Below are 27,905 nucleotides of genomic sequence, written 5' to 3' on the forward strand. Positions count from 1 at the left end.
TTGTGCTAGATCATTTGTATTATATTTAGCCCTTCTTGCTGAAAACAAAGGACTAATGCTTCACAAAGACAGTTATCTATAAAGATGGGTTATCCCCACCCTCCAGCTGATCCTGAAAGCACTTGAGGAACTTACTGGTTTTCCAATTGGAACACTTGGTAAGGCTTGGTTTGGCCATTACTGCTCCCCAGTCTCCCAAGACAAGAAACCTTTCCTTGGATAAAGCAGGGGTGAGCCGAGTTGCTTTCTCAACAACCCATGGAGTAGTTTACTGTTCAGAACCTGAAACATGGATATTTGGATCCTTTCCAACCTTGTTTACACTTCTGCCAAAGGGGAAATGTAACTCTACTGGTCCTCCTGGACCTCTTGGCAGTCATCGTCCTCATCAACCATAGTTTCCTTCTCAGATCATCTGGCCAGAGTGAGACCCGAGGATGCAGTGCTATGGTAGTGCCAGTCCTTTCCAAAGGGATGAGCAGAAAAAGCAGCACTGGGGGACTTCACTCTATGGCCTTTGGCCTGTGAGGTGCCACAGGAATCCATTCAGTCCCACATTGACATGAAGCCCTGGGGAGAAATCAAATGGAGGTTAGAGTTAAAATGTCATTGGTATGCTGATGACCTCTCATTGTAGGGAGTCTGTAGAAATCCTGAACAAAGGTTTGGAGTCAGTTTGGGGATGAATGAAGGCAAATGAGTTGAACATAAAGGTCCTGTAAGTCCTGTAAATCTGCTGATCTGGATAGAGCTATATGGCTAATGCTGGATAGGATTGTACTCCCACCCACCCACCCCTACACACCCAGGTGCACAGTTTAGAGGTTATCCTGGACTCAGCTCAAGGTTGGCTATGTTATGCTCCCAGTCATTTGAATATTCAAGCAACCCAGCTTCAAATGCTCCTTCCATCCCTAGTTTTCTAGTCCATTATTTTCCACAGAATTATTTCTTTGGAGCGGTTCTGAAGTTTATCCAATCCAGTGCCTTGAAGTACTGAGATATCAATCATATCCAAACATTCCTAATGAAGGAGACATTAAATAGTACTGCAAAAGGCAGAGCTATATCTTCTATGACCCATTAGGCCAAAAACAGCCTGAGAGCTGGTCTTGCTCCCTATATGCTGGTGCAGTCATTGCAATCACCAGAAGCATGTCTTATGGAATCATGTCCCCAGTAATGGTGACATGGGCCTGGACTTTTAGTATGGAACTCCCTTCAGGTGGCTAACAGACAAGTACTTTTGGGATTTTGGTGCTTATTGGAGAGGTTTTTATTCCAGTAGGCATGCAGAGAAGGAGAATCCCCACCTGGTCATTATCAACTCTGGAGCAATTTAATGATGATTTAATAGGCTTACATATTGAATTGAGATTTTATTATTGTTTGTTCCTTGCTTTTTAGGTTCTTTTCTGCAAATAAAGTGATTTTAAAAATCACTTTATTATTTTTGTATTATTAATATACCCATCAGTTAAGTATGAGGACCCATCAAAGGAGTAAACGACCCTCCTAGTTACCTCCATTGTACATTAATTCAACCTACTGTGTAACCAATTTAATCTTTGTTGTTGTTTTCTTGCTAATTGTTTAAACTTTGTCATTTTTAGACAGTTGACAGGCCGAAGGATTGGTATAAGACGATGTTCAAGCAAATACACATGGTTCACAAGCCTGGTATGTCCAACTTTCTCTCCTTGCTGTATTTTCATACATCTTGCTGTTTTGCTGTCAGATAATATATGCCAGTGGTCATTCAATAATAAAATACCAAGGTCCATTGAGCATTTCAAGCCAAATAAGTATATTCAATACAGCTGGTGCATTTTTCTGTGGGGGAAACTTAAGGAATTCTCTAACAGAAATTAACATTTTTAAGAAGTACGGAAAAATAACAGAGGCTACAATGAGTGTGTTAGGGAAACGAAGTAGCTCGGGGTTTTGTGTTCATCCCTTAGAATTAGCTTGGGAAAATTTTCATTGCTGTAATCCTGCCAAGGCAACAAATCAAATAAAGAGCTCTTCCTTTTTTTCCTTCCTTTTATAAATTCAACAAAGTTAATGACAAAATGATCCTAGCCTAGGTATGGGGTCATTTGATTCTCCTCTTATCCACAACCTATAGTTTAGTTATTGTAAAAGGAGTCGTTTTGTGTGATAAGTACTGAGAATAACATTTAGTCCAAGAATAAAAGACAGTGACTGGTCCAGGGTTATGAAGCAAGTGTCATGGCTGAGCAGGGAATTGATCAAATAACAGTTAATTTATTGATTAACCGAGCAATCCTGGAGGAGCAAAGGGGAGAGGGAGTTAAGTGATGGACGTAGCAGCCAAAATGGAAGCTAAGGGGAGCACTTTTGCTGGGCTTTTCAGCGCAATGGATCACTGTGTTTTGTATCCACGCCCTCCCCACCATCACCAAAAGCACTGGAGAAATTAGTTTAATCTGCACCTGGTTAGCATAGATGAAGAGCCTAAATTCAGTCCCTCACAGGGAAACAAAACATCTTTGGATCCAGTAGATCCATAGTTGATTTTGTTTCATTCTCATAATGCTCCACACTCTGGGGCCATAGGTTTGCTATCACAAAATTCCTATTTTAAAAATAATTAACATAAAACCCCCACTGCCAATTAATCAGGGCCATATTTAAGTTGATTAAATATTTATTGTAGATTAACTAACGAATCAGCTAAATATTCCATACCTAACTGGAAGGGCCATAGCTCAGGGATAGAGCATATTGCTGTATTTGCCTCTCAAGTGACAGAACAGCTGTATGCAATTCAGGATTGGTAGCATATGAGATAGACTCCTGAAGTATAAAGGTGGCTACAATTTGCTTGTTTTGTTTTACAGTATTTGGGATGGTAGAGCTGCCTTGCTGTTCTAAGCGGACCAGTGTTGCACCACTATAACATTTATCTTTCTTTTTGTAGATGATGACACAGACATGTATAATACTGCCTATGCATATAATACTGGTAGGAATTATTCCTTCCCTTCATGAGTCTGTTCTCGTTAATTTTGGCAATTACCTAACCTTGTAGGCCCATCCTTCTTGTGCTTGTGTAACTGCAGTTTTTATTGTTGTGTTGTGGGATCTCAGTGTATTCTTGTCATTTCGTTATTTTCCTGACACCTGAATGATTGCGTGTGAATTCTTTTTCCAGCCAAATAACCCAAAATGTATTTTCAATGGTGACCTTCCAGTGCTTTGATTTTGTACTAATTTGGACAGATTCTGGCTTTGGGAACAATTTCAAAGCAGAGCTTGATTACTAGCATAACCTCCATCAACATGCATTGGGGATGATAAAGGTAGCAGCTGAGTAGAATACTGCACTGTATGCATAAAACATGGGAACAATCCAAAGTCGTATATTTTTGTGTCTCATTAATTTTAATATGAGAGGGTTAACACTGAAATAAATAAATTCTGCTCAGGGCTAAACTATACATTATGCTAAAGAAGCAGGTGGACAATTGTTATTTGGGCAATTGTTATATGAAGAGGGGAGGTTTACCCTTCCCCCTCCCCCTCCCCACAGACACACTGTCACATTTGCAACAAAATTGCCTGCTTTCTGGCCATGTGGCTAGGAAGCACAGGAAAAGCCCCCTGCATCTGTAATTAATTAAAATAAATTCAAAGCTGTATCTGCATGCTCTTCATTAAGTGTAATGTGTAGTTTGGCTGTTTTGTTTAATTTTCACTAGATCATCCCCTTTACCATGGGACAAAACATGAATCCAAAACTCAAGCTTCCACACTGTGCATTCCATTAAAACTGTCTGCACGTTGCTTTTGCAACTGCTGGAAATTAAACTGAAATTGTCAATATAACAATAGAAAGTGACAGAACAGCGGTCGAAGGCTGCAAATTTCTGTAAAAATGTACATCAAACCAAATAATTGTGTACTTATTGGTTAGAAAAGCCCTTTAAAAATGTGTTATACATATTAGCAAAAATATGCAAAATGGTAATGCACCATAGGAAAAAATGCATTTTTAAAAATGCAACTTCCAATTTAAGTTCACATCACAATCTGCATAGATTCAATCTTCATTTGCAAAAAAATTACATATATGTGATCTGCTTGGGTGACTGTCCAGAACTAATGCTGATAAATATTATATTACTAACCAGAAATGCATTGTTACAAAATTAACAAAGGCAGGCTTAAATTCAAGCATGTGTGCATTTCTTTTTCAGTTTTCTGCTAGCAAGCAACCACCAAGATAACAATGGCAGCCAGCAGTAAATTATCCCAACTGTGGCTATGCCTCAAGGCATTTCCAGATTTTAGAGAAATGGGAACAGAACCCTTTATCCATGTATCAAGTCCACCTAAGGCATGATAAACCACTTGCTTGGGACTGCAGAAATAGGAGTCCTGTCAAGCCATTGATACGGCCCTATACCTAGGTGGTGTGCTGCATTTCACTTGATGGTTTACAAGTTGTGCAAGCCATGCTTACCATGAATCAATATGGGACTTCTGGTACCAAAAACACTTCTTTTGATTGAACAATTGCCCAAAGGCACCCTTTTTCTTAACTTTTAGGAGAATGTTGTTTGCCTCAACTTGATCTACTCTTTTGAACCTGGCTCCAGTTGATAGAGCTCAGGGTTCTAGTAAAAATCAAAGTAGATCCCTCAAGCCTGAAGTCTGCCCACTCCAGTCAAGACCAGTCGTTCTAAGTTCCATTGAATTTAGTGGGATCTACTTCCAACAGGGATCTACTTCCAACAGGGACGCAGGTGGTGCTGTGGGTTAAACCACAGAGCCTAGGACTTGCTGATCAGAAGGTCGGCGGTTCGAATCCCCGCGACGGGGTAAGCTCCCGTTGCTCGGCCCCTGCTCCTGCCAACCTAGCAGTTCGAAGATAAATAGGTAGATAAATAGGTACCGCTCCGGCGGGAAGGTAAACGGCGTTTCCGTGCGCTGCTCTGGTTTCACCAGAAGTGGCTTAGTCATGCTGGCCACATGACCCGGAAGCTGTCCGCTGGCTCCCTCGGCCAATAAAGCGAGATGAGCGCCGCAACCCCAGAGTCGGTCACGACTGGACCTAATGGTCAGGGGTCCCTTTACCTTTACCTTACTTCCAATAAATGTGTTTAGGGACTGAAATGTGTGTTGTTACATACCCTTCTTCTCAAAGATAGGTCCACAAGTAGCCTCTGTGTTGGGTATATGATGTGGAATCCAAGGTGGCAATGTAGAAGTGGATGACTCTTTTGTTCTCATCCTGGGAGCCCTGGTCTTTGGAAATCTGCCCTTCTTGCTGCGGCCTTCCACACCACATGCTAGTCTGTTCTAGAGGATGCCCCAGTCTCTAGGAGCCGATGTTTAGGGGCGCAGGTTGCTGCAGAGGAAAAGAAGAAGCAGGAAAATTCCATTCTGTAAACTCTATTCCATTCATGGAACTGAGGATATAAGCCAAGAAGAACTACCATTAAATTCACATTAATTTTTTAAAACCCATAATTGAATGTGGCATATATGTATTATATCAAGTGATCTTAATAGTTATATTTTGGCTTTTTTCTGTTTTGTCATTTTATTAGGTAACTTCAGCCCATCCTTTTCTGCTCAAGCACACCCTGCTGCAAGAACACAGACATACAGACCGCTGACGAAAAGTACTTCTGACAATGGCACGGAGGCCTTTAAGGTCTCGTCCCCTGTACCTCCACCACCCCCAGCACCCCCAATTCGCCCACGGCAACGATCTGCACCAGAGAAGTAAGCCTTGCAGCCGTTTTGTAGCAGTCAATCTAGAAGCAGCAAATTCCATGAGGCATAATGTGAGAGGCATTATTTCAGGCTCTTTTAATGTGTAAAGCACATAAGAAGTATTTTTATACTTACTGCAAATGCTTTTATATAGAGTGTGTCTTGCTTCACCATAAATAACTTAACAATCTAAACTGCTCCACTCACACCACAAAGAGCTCATAACCCACCTACTCTCAGTAGCCAGAAACATCATAGCCAGACACTGGAGAGACCTGTCAGGAGTAAGCATGGACCAAGGGTATCAAATAGTATGGGAAGCAGCCTTATTGGAAAAACTAACCAATAAAACTTAAACTCACACGGGGACAAATAGAAGAAGACACCTTCACCCCAGTATGGCTCCCCTTTATCACATACACAGCCCAACAAGACAACAAGAATCCCCCGACAGAACACAAATCAATCTGGCCAGCCTGATTCAAAAATACACACTCACACCCGGCTCACACACAAAAACAATTCTCACTACAGCCGGCCAAAGACAACCAACCACACCCTACGCCACACCCAACCTCTCTCACCACCAAGGAAATACAAGTTAATAGTAAGAGAACCCATACAAGTAACGCTGACACAACCCCTCACACACACTAAGTAGAATAATGGAAGCATAACCACCCCACCCCACTCGTCACACCCCTCTCCCTTTCTTCTTCTTCCTAATTGTTTAAACCAATTCATAAACCAAGAATTTATACAATGACCACTAATAATGAAACATACGTGGTAGATATTTTCCCACATTTATTACGCTATTTTTGTGATACACAAACAACATGAGGAAACTTGGTATACTTGTTTGTATAACATTTTTCATGTTTATAAAAACCAGTTTAAAAAAAATATCTAAACTGCTGCATTGCCTCTTGACTTTCAAATACCATAATGTCACTAATTATGCTATTGCGAAGCATGGTTTTCCTTTCTATGAAATCTCTGCTTTTAGTGTCAGTTTTATTGTGATTTTACAAATGGCACATGGAGAAAGTAGGCTTGCAGTACCCACAAGACATTTTTTATATATGAATAGAGCTTGGTGGGAAAGATGATTTAATTCAGTTGTCAACTTTATTTTATCTTAGAAATGAGTGGGACCCTCCTGATAGAAAAGTAGACACACGCAAATTCCGTTCAGAACCAAGGAGTATTTTTGAATACGAGCCAGGGAAGTCTTCTATCCTCGAACACGAGAGACCGGTAAGTGAAGTCGGTTTGTATTTAAACACGACAAATAGTTTAATGAGTTCATTTCTAGTCATAAAAGCTGGCATAGTTTTAACAGATATCATTAAATGCTTTGAAAAGAAATGAAAAGCACTGAACTCTTTTTAAAGAGATTTTTGTGGTGGTTGAAGAGTTCACATTTTGTGGCTGAAATGTCACAATTTTGGTTTGCTTGCCACATTTGACTACTTTGGATTTTTTTAAATGTTGGACTCAATCTGAAAAATGTTCTTGTTTAACTTGTCACATAGGTAAGCAGTCTTATAAGCCCCTAGTTGCAGAATGAATGTGGGGAGTTTGTCACCTTTGTAGCAATTTTACCAGCACATGTATAACATGAAAGTTGTTACACATGGGGGGGGGGGGCGGGGATCCTTGTTCCTAGGCACTCCAGAAAAATTAAATCCACAAATGTGTTTTCATTATTTATGCTTAATGAGGTCTTCACAAATGATGGCTCAGTGCACACTAACTTGTGGCTAAATGTCTCTCTTGCATTTTTTAAGCTAGGGTTCATATAAAATTATTTAAAAGCATGCTTAATAAGGCTGATACTTCCAAAATTACCACTAATGTTCCCAGTAACTCTATGGCATACTCTGCCCATTGACTTTTATTGCATATGTGTAGTCTTGGGGAAAGTGTGCTTTGCTCAAACGTACTAAAACACAATACTGTCCTTGCAAAAGTAACATCTTTTATACCTTTAATGGACACAAAGGCAATATCTTTCTTCATTACCCAGAAGGTGGTCTAGCTGAGCTGGCTTTAACCAGACCAGTACAATTTATGTTGCCTAACTTGGATGCAGCAATTGTCTTTAAATGCTCAGCATTTTTAGGGTTGATCTGTAGCATTCTAATATATCATTTTAGAAGTTGTAAATGATTTTATATTTCCACTGTTCAGGAATTAAAATACTGATTGATGTAGGTACCCAAATGCTGAGTTTTACTTATGACATGTTACTTTGTGGCCAGTGCTTTTGAAGCCAAATTTTACCATAGCAGTTATATAGCATATAAACTACACTGAATGGGTGTGTCTTAATATTTCCCTGTCTTATCGGTTAAACCAGTTAGGGGGTAGTTTCCAGTTTTTATTTCTCAAGTGTGATTAATAATGAAGGTTTCAGTGGGAATGTAGATTATTTGTCACAAATGCAATAACTTGTATCAGCATATAATGCATGATGAAATTTTATATACATGCGGGATAAGTGTAACTTGATATTTGGGAAGAATTAAAGTTAACATTGGCCAATTCCGACCAGCCAACATTTACAATAATAGTGTGCCATTCATTTTTTTTTTAAAGAAGTGATGAATTAACTGTAATCATCACATCTATGGAAACTTCTGAAGGCCAAGCATAAAAACCTGACCCTATATTGATTTAAGAAAATGTCTGTGCTTTGCCTCCCATCAAGGACAGGCACACTGTGCAATCTGAAAGAAGTTGGGGTGAAATTATATGTTATGAGAAATACAAGATCACTGCTGAAAATTACCATACTTCTGCTCTCTACAGTAACATGGAGAAATCAGTCAATTTCCAGTCTGTGTCAGTATTACATGTGCGCATTCATAAGTTCCATTTCTGCATCAATCCCTGCACCCCAAACAGCCCATTTGAGGAGTTTCTGCTGGTAATGGCAGAGCTCCCCCACTGGCAGAGCTGAGTGGACGGAGCCTTCTGCCCTATCCAAATCCTCTCTAGGACAGCAGATTAGGGGTTTGGATTCCTCTTCTCTGCACCACATCAGAAACATTTATAATTAAAACAATCTCAAATAACTATCCTTGTCTGGTATTCAACTTCTGCAATAGAAATATCATGGAGCAAAAAACCCACCCAATACAAATAACTCTGCATAATATTGAAATGTTTCACAAATGCACCCTTGTTTAGTACAGTGGAACCTCGGCTCCTGAACGCCTTGGGAGCCGAACTTTCTGGCTCTGGAACGAACAAAAACCAGAAGTAATTGTTCAGTTTTTGAACGTTCTTTGGAAGCCAAATGCCCGGCGTGGCTTCTGCAGCTTCTAATTGACTGAAGGAAGCTGCTGCAGCCAATCAGAAGCCGTGCCTTGGTCTCCGAACTGTTTTGGGAATCGAACAGACTCCCAGAACAGATTAAGTTTGGGAACCAAGGTTTCACTGTAATGCCTAGCAAATCCTAAATTAATTCACTTTATTTTTTACCAGATTTCCCCCTTGGAATAAAGCTTTAGTTATGTGAGATTCATCATTGATGTAATCTAAATATAACCATCTCCCCAAACCCTGCTTGCGCTTGTAGCTGGCACTGATTGCCGAGGACTCCATTTCACGTTGTGACAAATTGAGTAAGTTTGTTTCTAAATGTTCAAAGGGAGCTGCAAAACGCTAAATGTTTCAAAGAACTTTGGAGGTCTGGATCTTAAACGGTAGCTGTGGTGTTCTGACAATCGCTTCCTTTTGAACAGACTCTAAATCAATTAACACAGAGCCAAGTTGTTAATGTAACATTAATTTTGAAGTCTTCACTGTACAACTGATGTTAATTGTAAAACAGTTCATTTGCATAAAGTAATAGGCAATGCCTTTTTGTGTCAGAGCTGCAAAATTTGTGGACAAAAGAAATGCAATCTACAGAGTTCACTATAATTGGGACTTTGCCTTTTTATAGCATGTTCATGAAGTGGGAAATTAATTCCCATTACCTGGGGCTGTAACGCGAATTGAAATCTAATATGGAGAGAATGGGCATATATACATATATATATATATACACATATATATACACATACACACACACACACACACACACACACATATATATATATATATACACACACACATATACATACTGCGGGAGGTAGTGGAGGACAGAGGTGCCTGGCGTGCTCTGGTCCATGGGGTCACGAAGAGTCGGACACGACTAAACGACTAAACAACAACAACAACAACATATATACACACACACACAGAGAGAGAGAGAGAGAGAGAGAGAGAGAGAGACACTATTTTCTGGCCCAGAAAGCAAAAGAATGTGGTTTTGCATTTTAGGGTAGGGATATCACTTTAGGGTAGGGAATTTCACTTGTGTGTTGAAATTCTTTTGGTCACACAACTGTTAAAGGTACCCGAACCTTGCTAGAAAAGAAAATGGGAGCATACCCTGCTTTTTGGTGGTAATAATAATAAGTACTGATAATGTTGACTAGAGGAAAATATGCAGTTGTTCTTAGCTATGGTTAGTAACAACAAGCCAACTTCAAGCAATCATTTGTGAAGATGGCTTGTTTTCACTAACCATAGTCAAATTTAAGCATGTTTAGGATTCAGACAACATGCTAAACTGTGGTTAAGTGGGGGAGGGAAGAGGAGGAGGGGAGCACAAGCCAGAGGGAGGCCACATTCATTCTCATAAGGGCCGATTTTCACCAGTTTCACCATTTTGCTACATCAAATATCAGTGCTTTTTGCAAAACACATGGCCCCATAGGCATAGGTTATAGAGGTTTTGCTTCAAAGGCCTAGTGTTGAATGCTAGCTATTTGGAAACCACATAACTGCCCATGATGCCAATGTAACATTAGCAGCCCTGGATACTTAAAATGCATCACAGACTTGTTTTTTCATTGTTTTTTCAATTGCTGAGTTCCTCTGAAAAGATAACAGAAGAGGGAAAGAAAGGCACCAAACACAGGATCAAAAGGGGAGGAGACTTCAAAAGCATACAGAAAATAATGCGGTGCTCAATGCATTTATTCCTCTCTTTCAGAAAGGGACCAAAACTGCATTTTGAAGTATCTCAAAAAGCAAGGAAAGGCATGGTGTGGAATAGTTTGAAATCAGGGTTGACCCTGAGAAAGAATAGTTATACTAAAAATGTGTTGGGTAATAAATTATCTTCTGCACAGCTTTTGAGAGCTCCTGCCTTATCATTCCTCTAGCAAGTTAAACCCCAATTCCTCCGCTTTCCAAGAGCTCTGCTGCTTTCCTCTGTTTATGGAGAAAAATGTAAAGAAGTTAGCAGTCAAAGCCAGGAGGTACACAGTATTCCTTGTGCTCATATGTTTTTACTCTTCAGAATGTATATTATTTTTAGCAGTAGCTTTAGAAATATGTACTTAGAAATAATACCAAAAAATATGTATTTGATCCTAAAAGGCACTTTGTATCAAACAGGTGTGCTATTTCAAACATCTCAAAACAGAAGTTGAAAGTTCTACATTTTAGTATGCCATGTGTCAAAATCTATAGGTATTTATTTTGCAAAATTTATACACTGCCTGTTTGTAAGAAACAACAATGACCTCAAAGCAGTTTACCAAAAGATAAAATCAGTAACAAAATACAATACTTTAAAACATTAAAAAAGTTAAAATACCAAAACAGATTTAAAACTCACACCAACATACTTAAAGCCTCTGGGTAAGCTTGCCTAGACAAGAACGTTTTTACCAGGCATCATAGGTGTGATGATGCTTATCCTTCATCTTGAGTTAGAGGCTCTTAAGCCAACTCAGAGTTTGACTATTATAGAAAGCCCCTCCCCTCCAAAACAAACCAACCCTGCAGCTATCCGTGCTGGGGTTGTGGCACAGGAAGAAGAGGCAACACCACCTGCCTTCCTCTCTACTTCCTGGCTACTGTCAACAATGCCTGGGAAACTGGAACACCACAACAAGATGGGAAGGGAAGTCATTGGAGAGCCACTTTGAGAGGAGAGAGGCACAGAATCTCTTTACTCGGGATCCCCTGTATCTTGCGAGATTTGGAGGCGAAAATACAGGGAGGCCTATATACAGGCCTTATCACATGTGGCTTGGCCTCAGTTGACCAGAGATTCCAGGCAAGCAGTCTGCAAACACAGATAGGTGCACTGCTCAATAGAACAAGCTGAAGCTGCTATTTACTACATAACCATATACTCCTGGCTCAGATCTCCTCCCCAATGCTTGCTTTTAACTTTAAATAATATGTGGGAGATCCAGTTGAGGACCTCTCTCAGTGCCCAGTCTAGTTTGGCCCCAAGTCCAGGGTAAAAAAGAGGAGCAAATACATTTTTAAAGATGTCATATTGATACCCTGGCAAAGTGCTATTCCTCAATTAGCATTACAACTTTGCTTTATTCAGTATGTCAGAAAGCAGCATGCATGGCCTCATGGATATCTGTCATTTTATAAAAGGAAGGCTATCAAATGTTGCTTGTTACAAGAAACTGCCCACCCAAGAGGCCCATATTGCACAGGGTTGGGTGTGCAATTCATAATTGACAGACATTTTTCTATGTTGGGTTTGTCACATCATTGATTGAAAAGTATCAATTACTTGGGGGGGGAATAGAGCTGTTTTGGGGGCAGCCCTTGTTTTGTTGAGCCCTTTCAGTTATTTCTGAGTCTGCTTTTGGCTCCCAAGGTGCTTATATTCCATGTTCTCTGTCAAAATAACTCTCAGCAAGGCTTACAACTAGTGCAGTTTTATGAAATTCTGCGAGAAAATCTAAAATCTAAAATGAGACATCACTGAAACAGCTCAGCAACATGAGTGCTGCATCAAAAACAACTCTAAATGTTTTTCAGTAATGAATGTTAGATCATACATGTCCATCCCTGAAATATATTTAGAGCACTTTTTCCTTTAAAACAAATTATGATTTTTCTCAACATCTGTTTGTATGCATGTTGCATGCATGAGTACAGTTGTGCAAATTCTGCGTTTTTTAAGAAGAAAACCCCATACCTTCAGCTGACAGTTTGTAGTCCTCTCCCAAAAGCATATAAAGAGAGGAGGCATGTGTAAATTAGTACCAGGACAAAAAGTGGAAATATGTATCCAGGGTTCTATTTTTGATTGAGACCTCAGTTGCCTCTTTATTTATGCACACACAACTTATTACATTTTGACAGTGCAGATCAAGTAACACAATTTTTTACTGTCCTGCTTACACACATAGCTGTATGGAGTTGCTGTATTACTTTTGGGTGGGACAGCTTTTTAAATATGTGCAGTGTATAGCAGGGGTGGGCAACCTAAGGCCCGTGGGCTGGATGCGGCCCAATAGCCTTCGAAATCCGGCCTGCGGACAGTCCAGGAATCAGCATGTTTTTACATGAGTAGAATGTGTCCTTTTATTTAAAATGCATCTCTGGGGTATTTGTGGGGCATAGGAATTCGTTCATATTTTTTTTCCAAAATATAGTCCGGCCCACCACATGGTCAGAGGGACAGTGGACCAGCCCACAGCTGAAAAAGGTTGCTGACCCCTGGTGTATGGGCTTACCTTATTACAAAAATCAGAAAGGCAACATTGGCTCACCAGCCTGTTATCAGGCTCTGGTGGGTTACCAGGATTCTGCACAGATGTTGTGCCAGTTGGCAAGTTAACAAACTAGTTGAACGAACCTGTTTCACAGAATCAGAATTATAGAGTTGGAAGGGATCCCAATGGCATCTAGTTCAACCCCCTGCAGTGCATCAACAGCAGCTAAGGAATCCCTGACAGATGACCATCCAACCTCTATTTAAAAACCTCCAATGGAGAGTCCATTGGAGTAGTCCTTTTGAAGTAGTCCATTCCCCTGTCAAACAGCTCTTACTGTCAAAAGGTTATTCCTAATGTTTAGTCAGAATATCCATTCTTCTAATTTGAATTCATTGGTCCAGATTCTATGCTCTGGAACAGCAGAAACAAGCTTGCTCCATCATCCATATGATGGCCCTTCAGATATATTTGAAGATGGCTATCATATCACATCTCAGTCATCTCTTCTCCAGTCCCTTTGGGTTCCATCAGTCAACCAGCTGCAGTTGTACGCAATGTTAGATTGCGTCAAAAGCTTATCTACATGTAAGTCTAGATATAAGACATTCTCCACAAATTTCTCTAGCAGTTCCTTTTAGTCATAATAACTAAATGGAGTCTCCATATTCAGAGACACCTTTGAGCTAGATGCCTTCCTATATCCATGCCCCCCCCCAAAAAAAAATACATGAGAGTTACGCCAGTGCTTCCTTCCTACCTTAGTGCAAGACTTCCAGAGTTTCCTGTTATATCCAGTTTCCTATATACATATAAACCAGTAAACAGTGCTTTAAACACAGGCTGCAGTCCTCTTGTTTGTGAACTGGTGCAATCTGTGGTTAGCAATTTTCGCTAGCCTTAACCACAGTTCTCTGATTTTTATGTAAGGAGTTTTGGAAACCTTGCATCAAGTCATTCAGGAGAGAGGGGGGGAGGGAGGGAGGGAGGGAGGGGGGGAGGGAGGGAGAGGAAGGAAGGAAGGAAGGAAGGAAGGAAGGAAGGAAGGAAGGACGCTGCTCTTTTTCAGACTGATAAACCACATTTTATCTGACCAAGAATATTGTACTTGAACAAAGCTTTTCAATTAATCATGGAACAAAAATTGGAGACAGAAAGTAATAAGCTTTGTGCATGGTAGTTATCCATCATCTTTATGAGTAAACACAGAAAAATAAACACAGAAAAGTGCTACAAAGCCAGAAATGTTAGCATTTGACTACTGGAGTGGATGGTATGGTATGGTGAATGAAAGAGGGGAATCCTGGGGATGCTTACTCTAACACTAATGCGTTTACTGTTGCACTGCTAACACAAATTGTGATGTTCAGCTGGTGGAAACTAATAGCATCTGAGCTTACAAGCTGGCACTCTGAGCAGTATGTAAGTTCAGGGCATTTGTTGTCTGTGTTTCTGTAAAAAACCTAAAGGAATGTCAGGAATGACAATTTCTGAATTTGTGTGTAAGAAATTTACTTTAAATATTTTATCTCACCTTTGATTCCATACTGTCTCGTGCTGACTAATTTAAAAATGTAATTCATAAAGAAATTATAACTAACAAAAAACAGCAGCTACCAAAGTAGCAGATAAAAAGAATTGTGCCATGGCAAAAAGGAAAGTGCTCAGCAGTGGTGTCAAATGGAAAATCACTTGTTCTTCTTGTGTTCACCTAATTCCACTTGGAATATAGGATATAAGATGTTATTTGAGACTCCTGCTGCTTCTGATGAGAAGAATTTTGCTAGAGACTTGTCCTGAAAGGTGAAGCTGGGGCCGTACAATTGCAAAAGGCTCTGAGCAGAAATTCTTGTTTCTTGCTGCCCTCTACAGCACAATAAGTGAATCAAAAGGATGTGTCCCATGATGACTGTGGGAAAAAGGCTGCTTTATTTGACTATGTATCGATGATGCTCTAAAAAGTTGCTCATGACTTTAAAGAGTGCACACTAAAGACAGACCCTCAGTGGAAGGACCCAATCAGCTGTGGCTGCCTTCTTCACAAACCATCACCACTGGGGGTAAATCAGTGTGCTGAATGAATATCAAATTGCCAGGAAAATAAATATTAATAACATATATTTTATTATTTTATTCCTATACTGCCCTTCCTCCAAGGAGCTAGAGGTGGTGCGTGTGGTCTATCCATCCTTTAATTTTTTTATTCTCAAAACAACAACATAGGAAATTAGTTGAAAGGAAGTGGTCGAAGTCACCCAGTGAGCTTTATTGGTGAAAGGGGGTTTGAACTAGGTCATATCACTCCAAATTCAACACTCTCTAACTACTTCATCATGATTATTCAGACATCTGATTATTTATTGAAAGGGGACATGGGAATGGGTGGCTACATTTATTCTCCCATCCCTGAAAAGTCATACATGCTGTCCAAAATTGACAGTACTAGCTGCCTGTCTGGCCAAGTACCATGAACTCACCCTAGATGCTGTATATGGCTCCCATCTCTCCAAATAACATTTTTCTTCAAGTGTCAGGTAGTGATGCAGAACTTTTCACACACAGAGACGCACCTGTCAGTACTATATGAGTAGCTTATTTTAAAATGGCTGAAGGAGGTGGTTGTGCTGTCATCATCCTGCATACTACTTCAAAATGCTTGACTTCAAAATGCAAAATTAACATGCTTTCCTTGGGTGGTCCAAATTCTGCCCCAAATCATGTGCATTTACCTATCATTGAGAGTTACATAGATCCTGAAAAAGAAAGCATATATACTGCATCCCTGAATGCAACCAAACATGCTTCTATTTGATGTATAATAGTGCTTTTTAAAAAAAGAAACAGCGGCACAAAGTAATCTGATGTAATCTTCTTAAAAACCCATCATATTTTCTGTATTGTGTGTACACAACAATCCTTTGGAGGACAAGCTGAAAAGGAGGAGTTCAAACAACCACAGTGTGACAACTCTCAAATCAAATCTCACTTCACCATGAAGTCCCCTCCATCCCTTTGTTTTTGTTTCACTCTTTCTTTCCTATTATTTGTGTTAATGTCTGTGTGTCATCAGTGTGCCATGTCATTTCCAACACTTTGATCAGTGTGTGCCTTTTCCTCCCCTTTCTCCTTCACAATTCTTCCAGACGGGTCGCATAAACCCAGATGACATAGATTTAGAAAATGAACCCTGGTATAAATTCTTTTCTGAGCTGGAGTTTGGACGCCCGGTAAGTGAGGCTAGAATATTAATAGATAAACTTTAGGAAAATAAGATGCAGTTTACACTTTTCTAGATCAAATTGCCTAGCTTCCAGACACGCTTCAGTGCCTTAAAAAAGGAATAATAAATGCACACAGTCAAAGGTCTCGTGTGTTAGATAGTGTGGTTGTGGTATATACATTTGGAATGTTTGAAGAAAATCCACTTAAGCTCAGAGAATGTTTCATAAGAATGGCTCACCAAACTGAACTTCCTTTAATAGTTTTTTCCTGAGTCCTTTACTATTGAAAACACAGATGATCACTAATTTGGAGTACTGATTCCTGAGACTAATATCTAAATGACAAGAAAAACATAGTATGTTACACCTTTTATTAAAGTTTTGCTATGCTTGTTTAGATTTAATAATTAAATTGATCATTACTCTAATTTAGACCCTAAGAGATCTTCTGTTATAGTTGCAGAAACACAAAATCAGTGATAATGAAATAAGTAGAGAAAGAGACCACCATCTTCCACACTGCACCACAATGTTAACAGAAATGCCAAATACAGAGGATAAGTATGTCTGGGTCTGTTCCTTAGTCTGGTAGGTGATGATCAGTGTAGTTTGTATCAGAATTCAAATACCAAATTACCCAAGCATCCCTAGCTGTTCATTCAAGCCCAACAAAATGAATGAAGGTGGAAGGGAGAGAAGCAGAACTTTGGTTATTTGCACCCCAGAACACTTTCCCCTCACCCTAAAAATCAGCAGAGATCTAAATAGGAGCTGGTAATATATTTGAATGGTTTTTCTTGACATTTGTTTGTCTTGTAAGAATGAAGGCGGCTTATTTTAAACTAGGCAAGGGTTTAATAAGATGGTTGTATGCTTTCTGTTGCACATTCTCCACATTCACTATTCCCCACATTTTTGTTATGTTTGTGCCACTCTTGTAATCTGTCCACACTCAGTTTCTAACTATGTTCACCTTCTCCACATGTTCCATTCCTTGCTGCCATTGATTCTCCTCCATTTCTTCTCGCAATTCTGCTAAAATGATGCAGCCTCCTAAAAAGCTTTTGGATTATGTTCAAGACAATCCTCCAGGTCTTTCCAATGAGGTAAATTAAGCATGTTTCTTCTTTCAATGATTAAAACTCGGGAACGGCATACATCATGAGTTCTCTTTCGCTTGGTTTCTATGTAGTGCTCACAGACACAACACCCTATAAACAGCCCTTCTAATTAAGTACAATTATAACTCGGTTTCTTTCTAGCATCAGTGGGGGGTCCCTCATACGGGCAATGGGGCAGCACACTGCACTCTCTTGTCCTGACTTGTGCATACAAGACATACTTGCTTCTCCACAAAGGTCCATTCTGACTGCTGCACATGCTCTTTGCTCTTCTTCTGACCTGTTCTGTGTCTTGCCGCCGCCTCTGTGCCTTCCCCTCTTTCTCTCAAGGGAAAGACTAGGTGGTGGTGTTCTTCAGTGTGAAATTGCCTTAAGCAGGATGTCCAGGTCCAGTGCTCTGCTTATTTACTCTGGAATTTCTGGGATTTGCACAGTGGACACAAATCAGGACACAGGGGTTGGAGTTTTGGTGGAATGTTGTTGCTGGTGGCTGCTCCCAGCAAGTCATGTTGCCTAGGAGTACAGCTAGGCAGCAGCAAGAGAGGGAGAGGTTGGTAGCTGGCATCTCTCAGCAGACCAGAGGCACATGTGAGAGGAATGGATTGGAGGAATCAAGACAAGGAAAAGCAGAGACTAGGCAACTTGGCAGTGGCCCCTCTCTCTAATCCAGCAGCATAGAAAGTAGAAGACAGTTCTTGTCATCTAGAGTAGTCAATATGCACATCCTCCGATTTGAGAGCCTTGGTATCCTTCATGTATCAGAATGTAACAGAGTGTAGCAGTATGAATATTTTACAGTTTAGCAGGACCAGAAAACGAGCCTTCAAAATGAAACAAACAGGACTGTTTTGGTAATATTCAAATACCTCGATGATGTTCTCCAGGTACTGTTAACTTGCACTATTGTATATCTCCTTTTCACTTTTAAAAATAAAATTTGGTGATGATTTGGTGATGCATTTTGCAGCTGCAAATGACAGCTGCAAATCAGTTAGTACCTGCCCCGAACAGGCAATTTATAATGAGCAAATTAGTTTGCTCAATGTCACAAAGATTGTGAAAACAGTTTTCCCTTGAGACATTAAATTCAGCAGGAAATGTATTTCCACCTTGCTTAAAGGAAAACGAGGCCTATTTATTTTAGAAAATGCAAAGTTAAACAGTTCTGACGTTTTCTCTCTCTTTTGTTGTCAGTTTAAAACGCAGTGGTTTAAGATTTCCATGAGACAGCATCGAGGGGGTGGAATGGGAAGCAATTTGAAGAAACATTTAAAATGCTGAATCATTTCCTGAAGCGATTCTAAATAGAGTAGCCACCATATTTTGCCCCTATCAAAATACAAGACAGATATGGAGGTTTCTGTATGTCTGAGGAAATCTTGAGGGAAACTTAGTACCCTGCATTGCAGAAAGTTGGACTAGATGACCCTTGAGGTCCCTTCCAACTCTACAATTCTATGATTAGCCAAATTTCTTGGAGATGTGTGGTTTTCATATCTCTTCATTGTTCATGAAATGCAGTATAAGCAACATTTGAAATTATTTGGGCGGTCGTATGTAGGCAATGTTACACATTCAGGCAAGAATCTTGGCTTAAGGAAATGTTTTGTGCATGAGATGGATGCAGGCTGGCCCTACCTTTAGGCAGAGTGAGGCATAGGGAATAGCCACAAGGTTCTAAAGAATAGAGCAGTGCATACCATACAGCATGCCGTTTCCCCCAGGTGGGGTAGACCATACTGTCCTACTGCAAGTGTTAACATAAGATTCAGCTGCCTGTCAAATGAGCTTCTGGAGATAGAATCTTAGCCTTCACTCCCAGCAGTAAAATGGAATTAGTCAGCCCTGGCTGCATGCTGATGCACAAGCAGTTAAACAAAACAGGAAAGGTATCACTTAATATTCATTTAAACCCAGAAGGATGGTTTATTTCTCTTTAACAAATCAACCTTAAATCAAAGTTTTTTCTTGGTTTATGAATCCTGGCTTGTTAGGGAGAAACAAACCACTATTCTATATTGTTAAGTAAGCTATCTCCTTCATTATTTGTTTATTCATTTCCATGAAGCAATGAAACTGGTGACTAAACTCAAATAAGTTTTTCACATCTCCAATTCTAAAGCTTTTTTCTCTGCAAACGCCACTGGAATAATTCTCATTTCATCATATGCTGAAGACACATTTCTTTACCTTGGTCTTTGATACCTGAGAGATGTTTTAGGACCTACCCTATTCTTTTTTGATAGACATTTGCTTAAACTGATTTTAATATTATGTTTTTATATTTTTTTAAACTTGCCCTGGGACCTTATGGTGGAGGGTGGGTAAGAAATCTAAATACCGTATTTACTAGAGTCTAATGTGCCATCGAATCAAATGCACACCTCAATTTTCAGAACCTTGAAACCAAAAAAAGTATTTGCTGACAAATGTAAATGTGCTATTGAATCCAATGCAAACCTTAATTTTTGCAACATAATTTGGCAAAAAAAGGTGATCATTAGATTTGAGTAAATACGGTAATAATAAATAATAATAATACACATATTGTCTTGTCTTATCAGCATCTATTTCCTGATCAAATTGGTGTGTGTGAACTTTCTTAAAATGTTACACTTTTAAAGTGCATACTAAATTTATGTTGATCATTTTCTAGGTTTCAACTGCATTTCTATTATGTTCAAAGATACTACTACTCTGCCTTTAAAATATGATCTTGGATACTTGTTGATAACGACTTCTGCATAACTTGGTTTCCAAGAGAAAAATTTGGAGATGTTGAAAATGTGTATGCTGCTTTGGTATTTTAGCTCCCACAGGAGGCAGTGATGGCCACCAACTTGGATGGCTTTAAAAGAGGGTTATGATAATAATAATTTTATTATTTATACCCCGCCTATCTGGCTGGGTTTCCCCAGTCACTCTGGGCGGCTACCAAGAGAACACTAAAAACAGAATAAGACTTCAAACATTAAAAACTTCCCTAAACAGGGAAATTCGTGGAGGAAATGGCTATTGATGGCTACTAGTCACAGTGACTATGGTCTACCTCCACAGTTGGAGGCAGTAGGTCTCTGAATACCAGTTTCTGAGATCTGAAGGAGAGGAGGTACACTTAGGTCTTGCTTGTGGGCTTCCCACAGACCTCTGTGAAAAATGGATGCTGAACTAGATGGGCCACTGGCCTGATCCAGCAGGCTCTTCTTATGTACTTAAATATCTCTGATAGATCTTGTTCTCAGGTAACAGATTACTTTTGTGTCTTGTTACTGAGGGACTGTAGCTCAGTAGTGGAGCTCATGCTCCACATTCAGAAGGTGCCAGGTTTAATTCCTAGCTTCTCCAGGTAGCAGGTGATGGGAAAGGCCTGATACCCTGGAGGTCCATTGTCTGTCAGAAAGGACAAAACTGGGTTAGGTGGCAGCTAGTACATAACAACTTCATTTGTTTCTGTGTTCTACTATACAATGCATTTGTAATGAATGCCAGTTGTGGTAAAAGACCTAGATGTCAGTGGTCAGCATGTTTAGGCATCTGGCAAGTGCCTGCAGATTGGCAGGGACTCACTGCTGACTGGATCCCCCAGAATAGCTACTAACACTATAAGAGGCAGAGCAGATTCAGCAGTCCACTGGCCTTGTCTCCTGCTGGGCTCCCAGTCCCCACTGTTAGGGTGGTGCACAGCAACAAGGAGGAGAACGGAACACAGGAATAGTCTGGTGCCCAGGCTCAATAAATTCTGGAGTTCATTCTGGGTGGGTGGTGATGCAAAATCTCTTTTGCCGTCTCTCTCGGCACAGCAAAAAAAGAAATTACTGAAGTGATATATAAGAAAATTAAAACGTAAATACGAATACAAGCTCTGCTGTCATTCGCCGAAAGTAAATGAGTTCACCCAGATGCAATGCAATAACAGATTACTTCCTATAATACATTTTATGTGTGATTTCAGCCTGACCTCCTGCTTTTCCACAAAGAACAGTAGCACACAGTGTGAAAATTCTATTTTCAGTTCCTTGGGTCATCTCTGAAATTACATAGCCTGAATGTAAAATATTCTTAATATGTGAATGCATAGTTTTGTGCCCATGAAAAGATGTCCCTGGGATAACATGATTCTTTTTCTAGCTCCCACAAACTGTAGTACGATGTGTGTCTAATTCCAGCGCAAGCTTTCACACCAGTTAAGTGACTAGATTAAAAATAGTGTGTCACTAAGGACTGAACATATATTGACAAGTTTTAAGTATTTGCATTCCCAAAGGTCATTCGGCTGTCACTTCTTAAGCAACGGAAAAAGTCTTTAGGTTGGTAGGACCAACTCTGCTCTTAACATGAAGTTAAGAAGGTCACCAAGTGGCCGTGCAAGTTATAGATGTGTAAGCTATGTATACAGAGAATTTCAAGCTTTCTTTGACATTAATACTTTGGTAAGTAATTATAGGATATCTGAAGTCTCTCATTTACTGATTGATTAATGTATTTATCTGAGGTTTTATAGCTTCCACCTTTTAGCCAATGTAAATCATAGCACCTATCATTTTGGGAACAAGCTTAAAAAGGAACAGTTTGCTGCTTGACCTTTCAAGTATTAAATGAGGGACATAAAATTAACTTTGAAAGCTGCCTCACTTCTAATTTTTCAAGCTTCTCTTGGTGTGATAAATTATGGTGTTCCTATAGTCATTGCATAGTGATTTCTTATGAATTATACCAGTGAAATCCTATATAAAAGGCTAACTGTCTTGCTTGTTTGTGCCTCCAGACTTCCTTATATTACAGTCCAACAGATAGAGGCTTGGGCAGACCTTCTAGGTAAGAATAACTTTGATCAATGAAAGTAGGGGGGGCTGTACAGAGACTTCAAGCTCATCTATAGAGCAGCTTGCATTTGAAAGTAACTGGACTTGGTCTTCCTCCTACAGGAAGACATTTCCATATAGCCTTTTTGGGTAAAGCACAGACTCCACCCCTCCCTATTTTTGCTATGTCCAGACTGATATGCATGTTTCTGGCTGGGACTCCTTACCTCAGTACAAATCTAATAATCTGTTCTTGTCCCTTTCTGTTTGAATATGAAGCATAATTTGTCCTGATGCTCCACACACCATCAAATTTCCCTCCTCTCTGTTTTCAGCATCTCCATCGTAAGATTTGTTAGTGTGGTTAAATTGTTTGCATTCTCATTTTGTGTTGTTTTTCAAGTGCCAAACCCATGAAGTGAAAGGATGTATGTTGCTGCTAGCCATGTTTATCGTGCATTCAGATTAAGAATAATGTAATCACCAGCTCTCCATTAGGCTTATGTCAACTGTCTGTAAATTATATAGCAGCAGTAGAAGCCTTCCTTCTTGCCTGGAAACCATGGTTTTGGAAAATGCTTTGAATTTATTAAGGTACCCCCTAATTGGAAGTGAAAAACAGTCAGGTTACACTGTCACTATCACTGGACTTGTTGTTGTTGTTAGTGTCATGCAGTGCTTCAGGAAGCATTCTGTTCTTTAACAAAATCATAGTTTGGTCATTATGTTTCACATTTTCCATTCAGTTGCTAAACTGCAAAAGAGATGCTGTAGGGAACTGGAACTTGTGTTGTATTGTTTTGTGTTCTGTCAAAATGAAGAGTCAAGGCCACAAAGTTGTCAACCAACAGACCCCAGCTCTGATTCTTGCCAACTTAAAAGAGCTTGAGACATGTAAACAAATAAATTGGGATCAAAATGAGATTGTTGTCACACTATTTGGGCTAATCATCTTGTTGTTTGGTTTTTATTAGTAGTACGTAATTAAGTCAGCACTGGCTGATGAGTACATCACTGAAGTTTTTTTAACGTGTCCTGTGCAGTGACACTCATACTGCTTATTTCCTTAGTTCAACAAGTACGGCAAGTGACTACAGGAAAAGAAGGAAGTCTGAGCCAGCAGTACCTCATCAGAAGGCACACAGTGATCAAAATGCAAATCGGGCTAGTGTGGGCCATACAAATACGCAGAGCACATATTCTACACTTAGGAAGCCTGTTACAACCTCTTCTCCATCGTCTCCATCAAAAGCAAAAGGTAAGAAATTAGCACAGTTGTAAACAGGCTATGATGTAATTATACAAACATTCCTTATAAACTGCAAAATATTGTTGAGCTGTTGATGGATGCTGAATGCTATTAGATGGGTAAGCATTCACTGATCTCCCAAATGTCTACAAGCAAGAAGTCAAAATTCTGTGCTTATATTTATATTCATCCTCTGGGGTTTGGGTATTTTAAAAAGTTCTCTATATGAAGATTATTGTGTTTTTTGTTTTTTTAAAATGCAGTCAGCATTTGTGACTGTAATGTATGACATGCCATTTAATTGCATTTCTTCTGTTGTCTGGACAGAAAAGAATGTTCTATTTTTGAAGATATAAAGAATGTTATACCTTCTGTCATACACAAGAGTTTGAATGAGGATATGGATCTCAAAAATAAATGGGGGCACACATTCCCCCCCCTACATACAATAGAGACCTCCTAGTAGGCTATGGCTGTGGCTACTAGAGCATTATAACAACCAACTCTCATTTGTTCACTGTTAAACTGAATCCATCATAAATCTTACCAAGGGTGCAGCCTCTTAAGGAAAGGGAAAGATAGTTTAAAAGTGTCTAGGTTAGAAGTCTGTCTCTACATTTCTTGCTATGCCTTGCTATCAGTTTCTGAACAGGATGTGTGGTTCGACTTGCCTGCTTTGATTGCCCTAAAGAAGTGACATGATCACTGCGTATAAACCCATGGATTTTCATATGGTCAGAAATGAGACAGTCCTGGTAGACTTGCTGGAAACAGGTGCTCTGTCCTCCCACCGCAACCTATAAAAATATTTAACTGTTAGTAGAAGCATGAGATTCTATTTGCTGATCCTTTAGATTTTAACAGTGCAATCCTATACCTGTCTACTCAATCAAAAGTAAGTACCATTGATTTCAATGAGGCTTACACCCAGTAAGTGTGTAAAGGATTGCAGGCCAGGGTCTAATAAATGCTTAGATCTGTTTTTCACCCCCTATGCTTTGGTAATGTGTATCTTACATTAGTGCTTAATGCTAGGTTAGGAAGACTAACTGCCTTCTCTCTGTTCTTTCTGGCATGTGCTGATTGTCTTATTTCCTATCTACTTTTGAATCTCTTAATTTCTGGCAATGTCTCTTTTTCACCATGCTGCTCTGTGGATTATAAAGGTGGGGATATTAGCAAAGTGTGTTCACCCCTTTCCAGTTACTCAGTGCCCAACTACAGCAGCTCAAATGAATTAGATTACTGTAGAACCTATGGACAGCGCTTGGCTGTGCCAAGTGACTCAAGAAGGGCAATCAGCTACAAGAATGGCTGGCAAATGTCCCGTCAAAATGCAGAAATCTGGAGCAGCACAGAAGAGACTTCCTCTCCCAAGCGGAAATCTCGCAGTTGTGATGACCTGCTAGCAGATGATCGTTGTAGCTTTCCTGACCCACAGAATAAATCGGAAAGCATGGTGTCTCTGTTATGTGAGGAAGATTCGAAAGGTGGCTCCACACTTACCTGGGCTTCCCCATACGCTTCTGAAAGCCGTGGCTCCAGTCACTCACGGGCACGTCATAGATCAGCACACGACGCTCCTGGCTTCCTGAAAATGTATAAGAGGATGCACCGTATCAATCGGAAAGACTTGCTGAATTCTGAGGTAATCTGTTCTGTAAAGTCCAGGGTATTGCAGTATGAAAAGGAACAGCATAAAGACCTGCTGCAGGGCTGGAAAGACTCCTCTGCTGAGGAAGTGCCCAGAGACATGGTGCCCAATAGAATATCTGAATTTGAAAAGCTGATTCAGAAATCAAAATCAATGCCAAACTTAGCTGAAGAAGCACTGTCAGCAGTAACCCTCCTCGAACCCCCTAAAAATGGCTTCTGTACAAAGAGACGGTTTTCCATCGAGTCCTTGCTGGAGGAGGAAAACCAAGGCAGACATGCTACTCAGGTACAACGGAATTACAAATCTAAAACTCTGGTGCCAATTCACATTGAAGTGACTAGTGAGGAACCGCAAAGATCTAATCTGGACTTTTCAGACAGTGACCAAGATGGGGTGGTCTCTGACCTCAGTGACTTTATACAGATAGAAGGCTCTTCCTTTTGTAGTGAAAGTGATTTTGACCACTTTTCCTTTACGTCGTCGGAAAGCTTTTATGGATCGGGCCACCACCACCACCACCACCATAAGCATCTCATCAGCTCCTGCAAAGGGAGGTGCCCAGCATCGTACACCCGCTTCACCACCATGCGGAAGCATGAAAGGGCTAAACAAGAAACTACCCCAGAAGACCCTAGAAGACAAGACTCTGACTCTGGCCTCTCTAAGATAGCATTCCTAGTCAGCCCAGTGCCTTTCCGGAGGAAAAAAACAGCAGCCCCCAAAAAGCAGGCTGAAAAGACTAAATGCAAATCAGCTGTCTTTGACGCTCTGGACTCTGCGCTTAAAGATATCTGTGACCAAATCAAAGCAGAAAGAAGAAGGGGAAGCTTGCCTGACAACAGCATCTTGCACAGACTTATTTCTGAGCTGCTTCCAGACATTCCCGAGAGGAATTCCTCCCTTAAAGCTCTTAGGAAGAGTCCCATGCTCCAGCCTTTTCATCCACTGCCTCAAGATGGTGCTATTCATTGCCCTTTGTACCAGAATGAATGTGGAAGATTACCACTTAGTGCCTCTTACCAAGACATGGAAACAACCAACAGCAGCAGCCAAGAAAATGATAGTGCACTATGTTTCCAAGGTTGATTATCTCCTTTTCTTTATGCTTGTGATTGAGTCATCCACCCCCTATCCTTTCACTTCCAGCCCATTGTCATTGCATTTATATTGTGTTTTTAGAAACAAATTGTTTGTTGTGCAAAAAGTCGTAGGAGCGAAAGGCTCATTGATGAGTGTAAAATTAAAGCTATCTGTGCATAGAGATGCAATTATCAGATCTTCATAGGGTTCTAAAATAGTAAAGTTGTGACAAAAAAATTTTCCCCTTCCAGTAGCACCTTAAAGACCAACTAAGTTAGTTCTTGGTATGAGCTTTTGTGTGCATGCACACTTCTTCAGATACTGGTATCTGAAGAAGTGTGCATGCACACGAAAGCTCATACCAAGAACTAACTTAGTTGGTCTTTAAGGTGCTACTGGAAGTAAAGTTGTGGTTCATAATGGAAATGAAGGTCACACCCTTGAAAATCTGCTCCCAAGGAAGTGATGTAATTTCCTCACCCAGAGTTTTTAAAGGTAAGAAGATGCCTATGATCAGGGCAAAAATATCCCAATAAAATGCATAAGCAGTAGACCATGGGAAGCTATTAGAGAAGCTATGTTGTGCAATAATAGCATTAAACAATGCAAGAAAAGCTGCTTTTTTAATTGGTTCTAACTAGGCTCACAAAGAGTATGCACAGTTATAGCTGAAACGTATTTTTGCGTTGCTCAGTCCCCCCCCCCCTTTTTAGGTAAATAGAATGTTAGACCCTTTAAGAGAAGTGTCCATTGTACAACTATTCATTTTTGAGGGTGGCAAAACTAGATCTCTTTAACTATTTTAAAATGCCTCCATTCAGTTTTGAGAGGCACAAATGCCAGAGGACAAAGACAAGGAGTATTGGTAGCCATTTCTAACAGTTCCTTCTTCCATAACTTAGCTTAACTTCCCATTTTAACAACAACTAAAATATGTTGGTATATATTAATTGCACAGGATACTTTTCTGAGACGTTCAACTCTACAATGGCCTGTTTTACACATAACACTAATCTATAATTTAGCACTATGTGCACAAGCAGCAGCAAGCCTCAGGCTTGTGTACTCCCCTCCCCTTCTCCAAGGAAGAATTTGGAAACATCCATTTTTAACTAACTAGTTTTCTGTTGGATCCACGCTCGGAGTGTGCTCTGGTTAGTTTAAACTACGGGTTGCTGAAACAACTGTCAGCTGTTAGGTGAGGAGGCTGAGCAGCCTCAACAGAGCTCCACTGCCCCTCCGGATCGCAAGAAGACCCTCCCTGGAGCCCAAAGGGCACATCCTCTTTAGGCTGTGGGGAGGGTCTCCTCACAAGCCACTAGGACTCTCCGGGTGCTCTCCACTTATGTGCATATTCATTCCATAAACATCTATCCTGGGGGTTTTCTTTCTAGAAATAAAAGTAAGGGTAGGGATGATCTGAGTTTTAATTGTGCAGTTCAGGGAGGACTTTTACTCCTCCTCATAGGGACGTGGGTGGCACTGT

The 27,905-nt window shown here is 40.2% G+C and overlaps 1 protein-coding gene and 1 long non-coding RNA gene across 52 annotated transcripts in view; one reads left to right on the plus strand and one right to left on the minus strand.

Annotated features, from left to right (window-relative positions):
* SORBS2 (sorbin and SH3 domain containing 2) overlaps positions 1-27,905 on the plus strand; it is a 184,386-nt gene that overhangs the window by 130,714 nt on the left and 25,767 nt on the right. For 30 of the 50 annotated variants that reach the window (XM_053402421.1, XM_053402427.1, XM_053402433.1 and 27 more), the window contains 9 exons: positions 1,614-1,680; positions 2,945-2,989; positions 5,580-5,757; positions 6,894-7,008; positions 16,433-16,516; positions 17,560-17,616; positions 22,397-22,446; positions 23,504-23,691; positions 24,849-26,420. In XM_053402421.1, coding sequence (XP_053258396.1) covers positions 1,614-1,680; positions 2,945-2,989; positions 5,580-5,757; positions 6,894-7,008; positions 16,433-16,516; positions 17,560-17,616; positions 22,397-22,446; positions 23,504-23,691; positions 24,849-26,420 — 2,356 coding nt within the window. The remainder of the gene's footprint in view (positions 1-1,613; positions 1,681-2,944; positions 2,990-5,579; positions 5,758-6,893; positions 7,009-16,432; positions 16,517-17,559; positions 17,617-22,396; positions 22,447-23,503; positions 23,692-24,848; positions 26,421-27,905) is intronic. The other 20 variants (XM_053402454.1, XM_053402455.1, XM_053402462.1 and 17 more) reach the window with 6 other exon arrangements.
* Positions 1-27,905, minus strand: part of LOC128420692 (uncharacterized) — a 102,940-nt gene that overhangs the window by 8,056 nt on the left and 66,979 nt on the right. Inside the window, exons 5-10 of one of the 2 annotated variants that reach the window (XR_008332083.1) lie at positions 25,189-25,273; positions 24,230-24,479; positions 16,750-16,845; positions 15,860-16,042; positions 5,160-5,377; positions 136-570 (exon numbers count right to left, since the gene is read on the minus strand). This is a non-coding gene — a long non-coding RNA (uncharacterized LOC128420692). The remainder of the gene's footprint in view (positions 1-135; positions 571-5,159; positions 5,378-15,859; positions 16,043-16,749; positions 16,846-24,229; positions 24,480-25,188; positions 25,274-27,905) is intronic. The other variant, XR_008332084.1, reaches the window with a different exon arrangement.

Source organism: Podarcis raffonei, chromosome 9, assembly GCF_027172205.1.
Source record: "Podarcis raffonei isolate rPodRaf1 chromosome 9, rPodRaf1.pri, whole genome shotgun sequence".
In the NCBI taxonomy this organism is placed as follows: domain Eukaryota; kingdom Metazoa; phylum Chordata; class Lepidosauria; order Squamata; family Lacertidae; genus Podarcis; species Podarcis raffonei.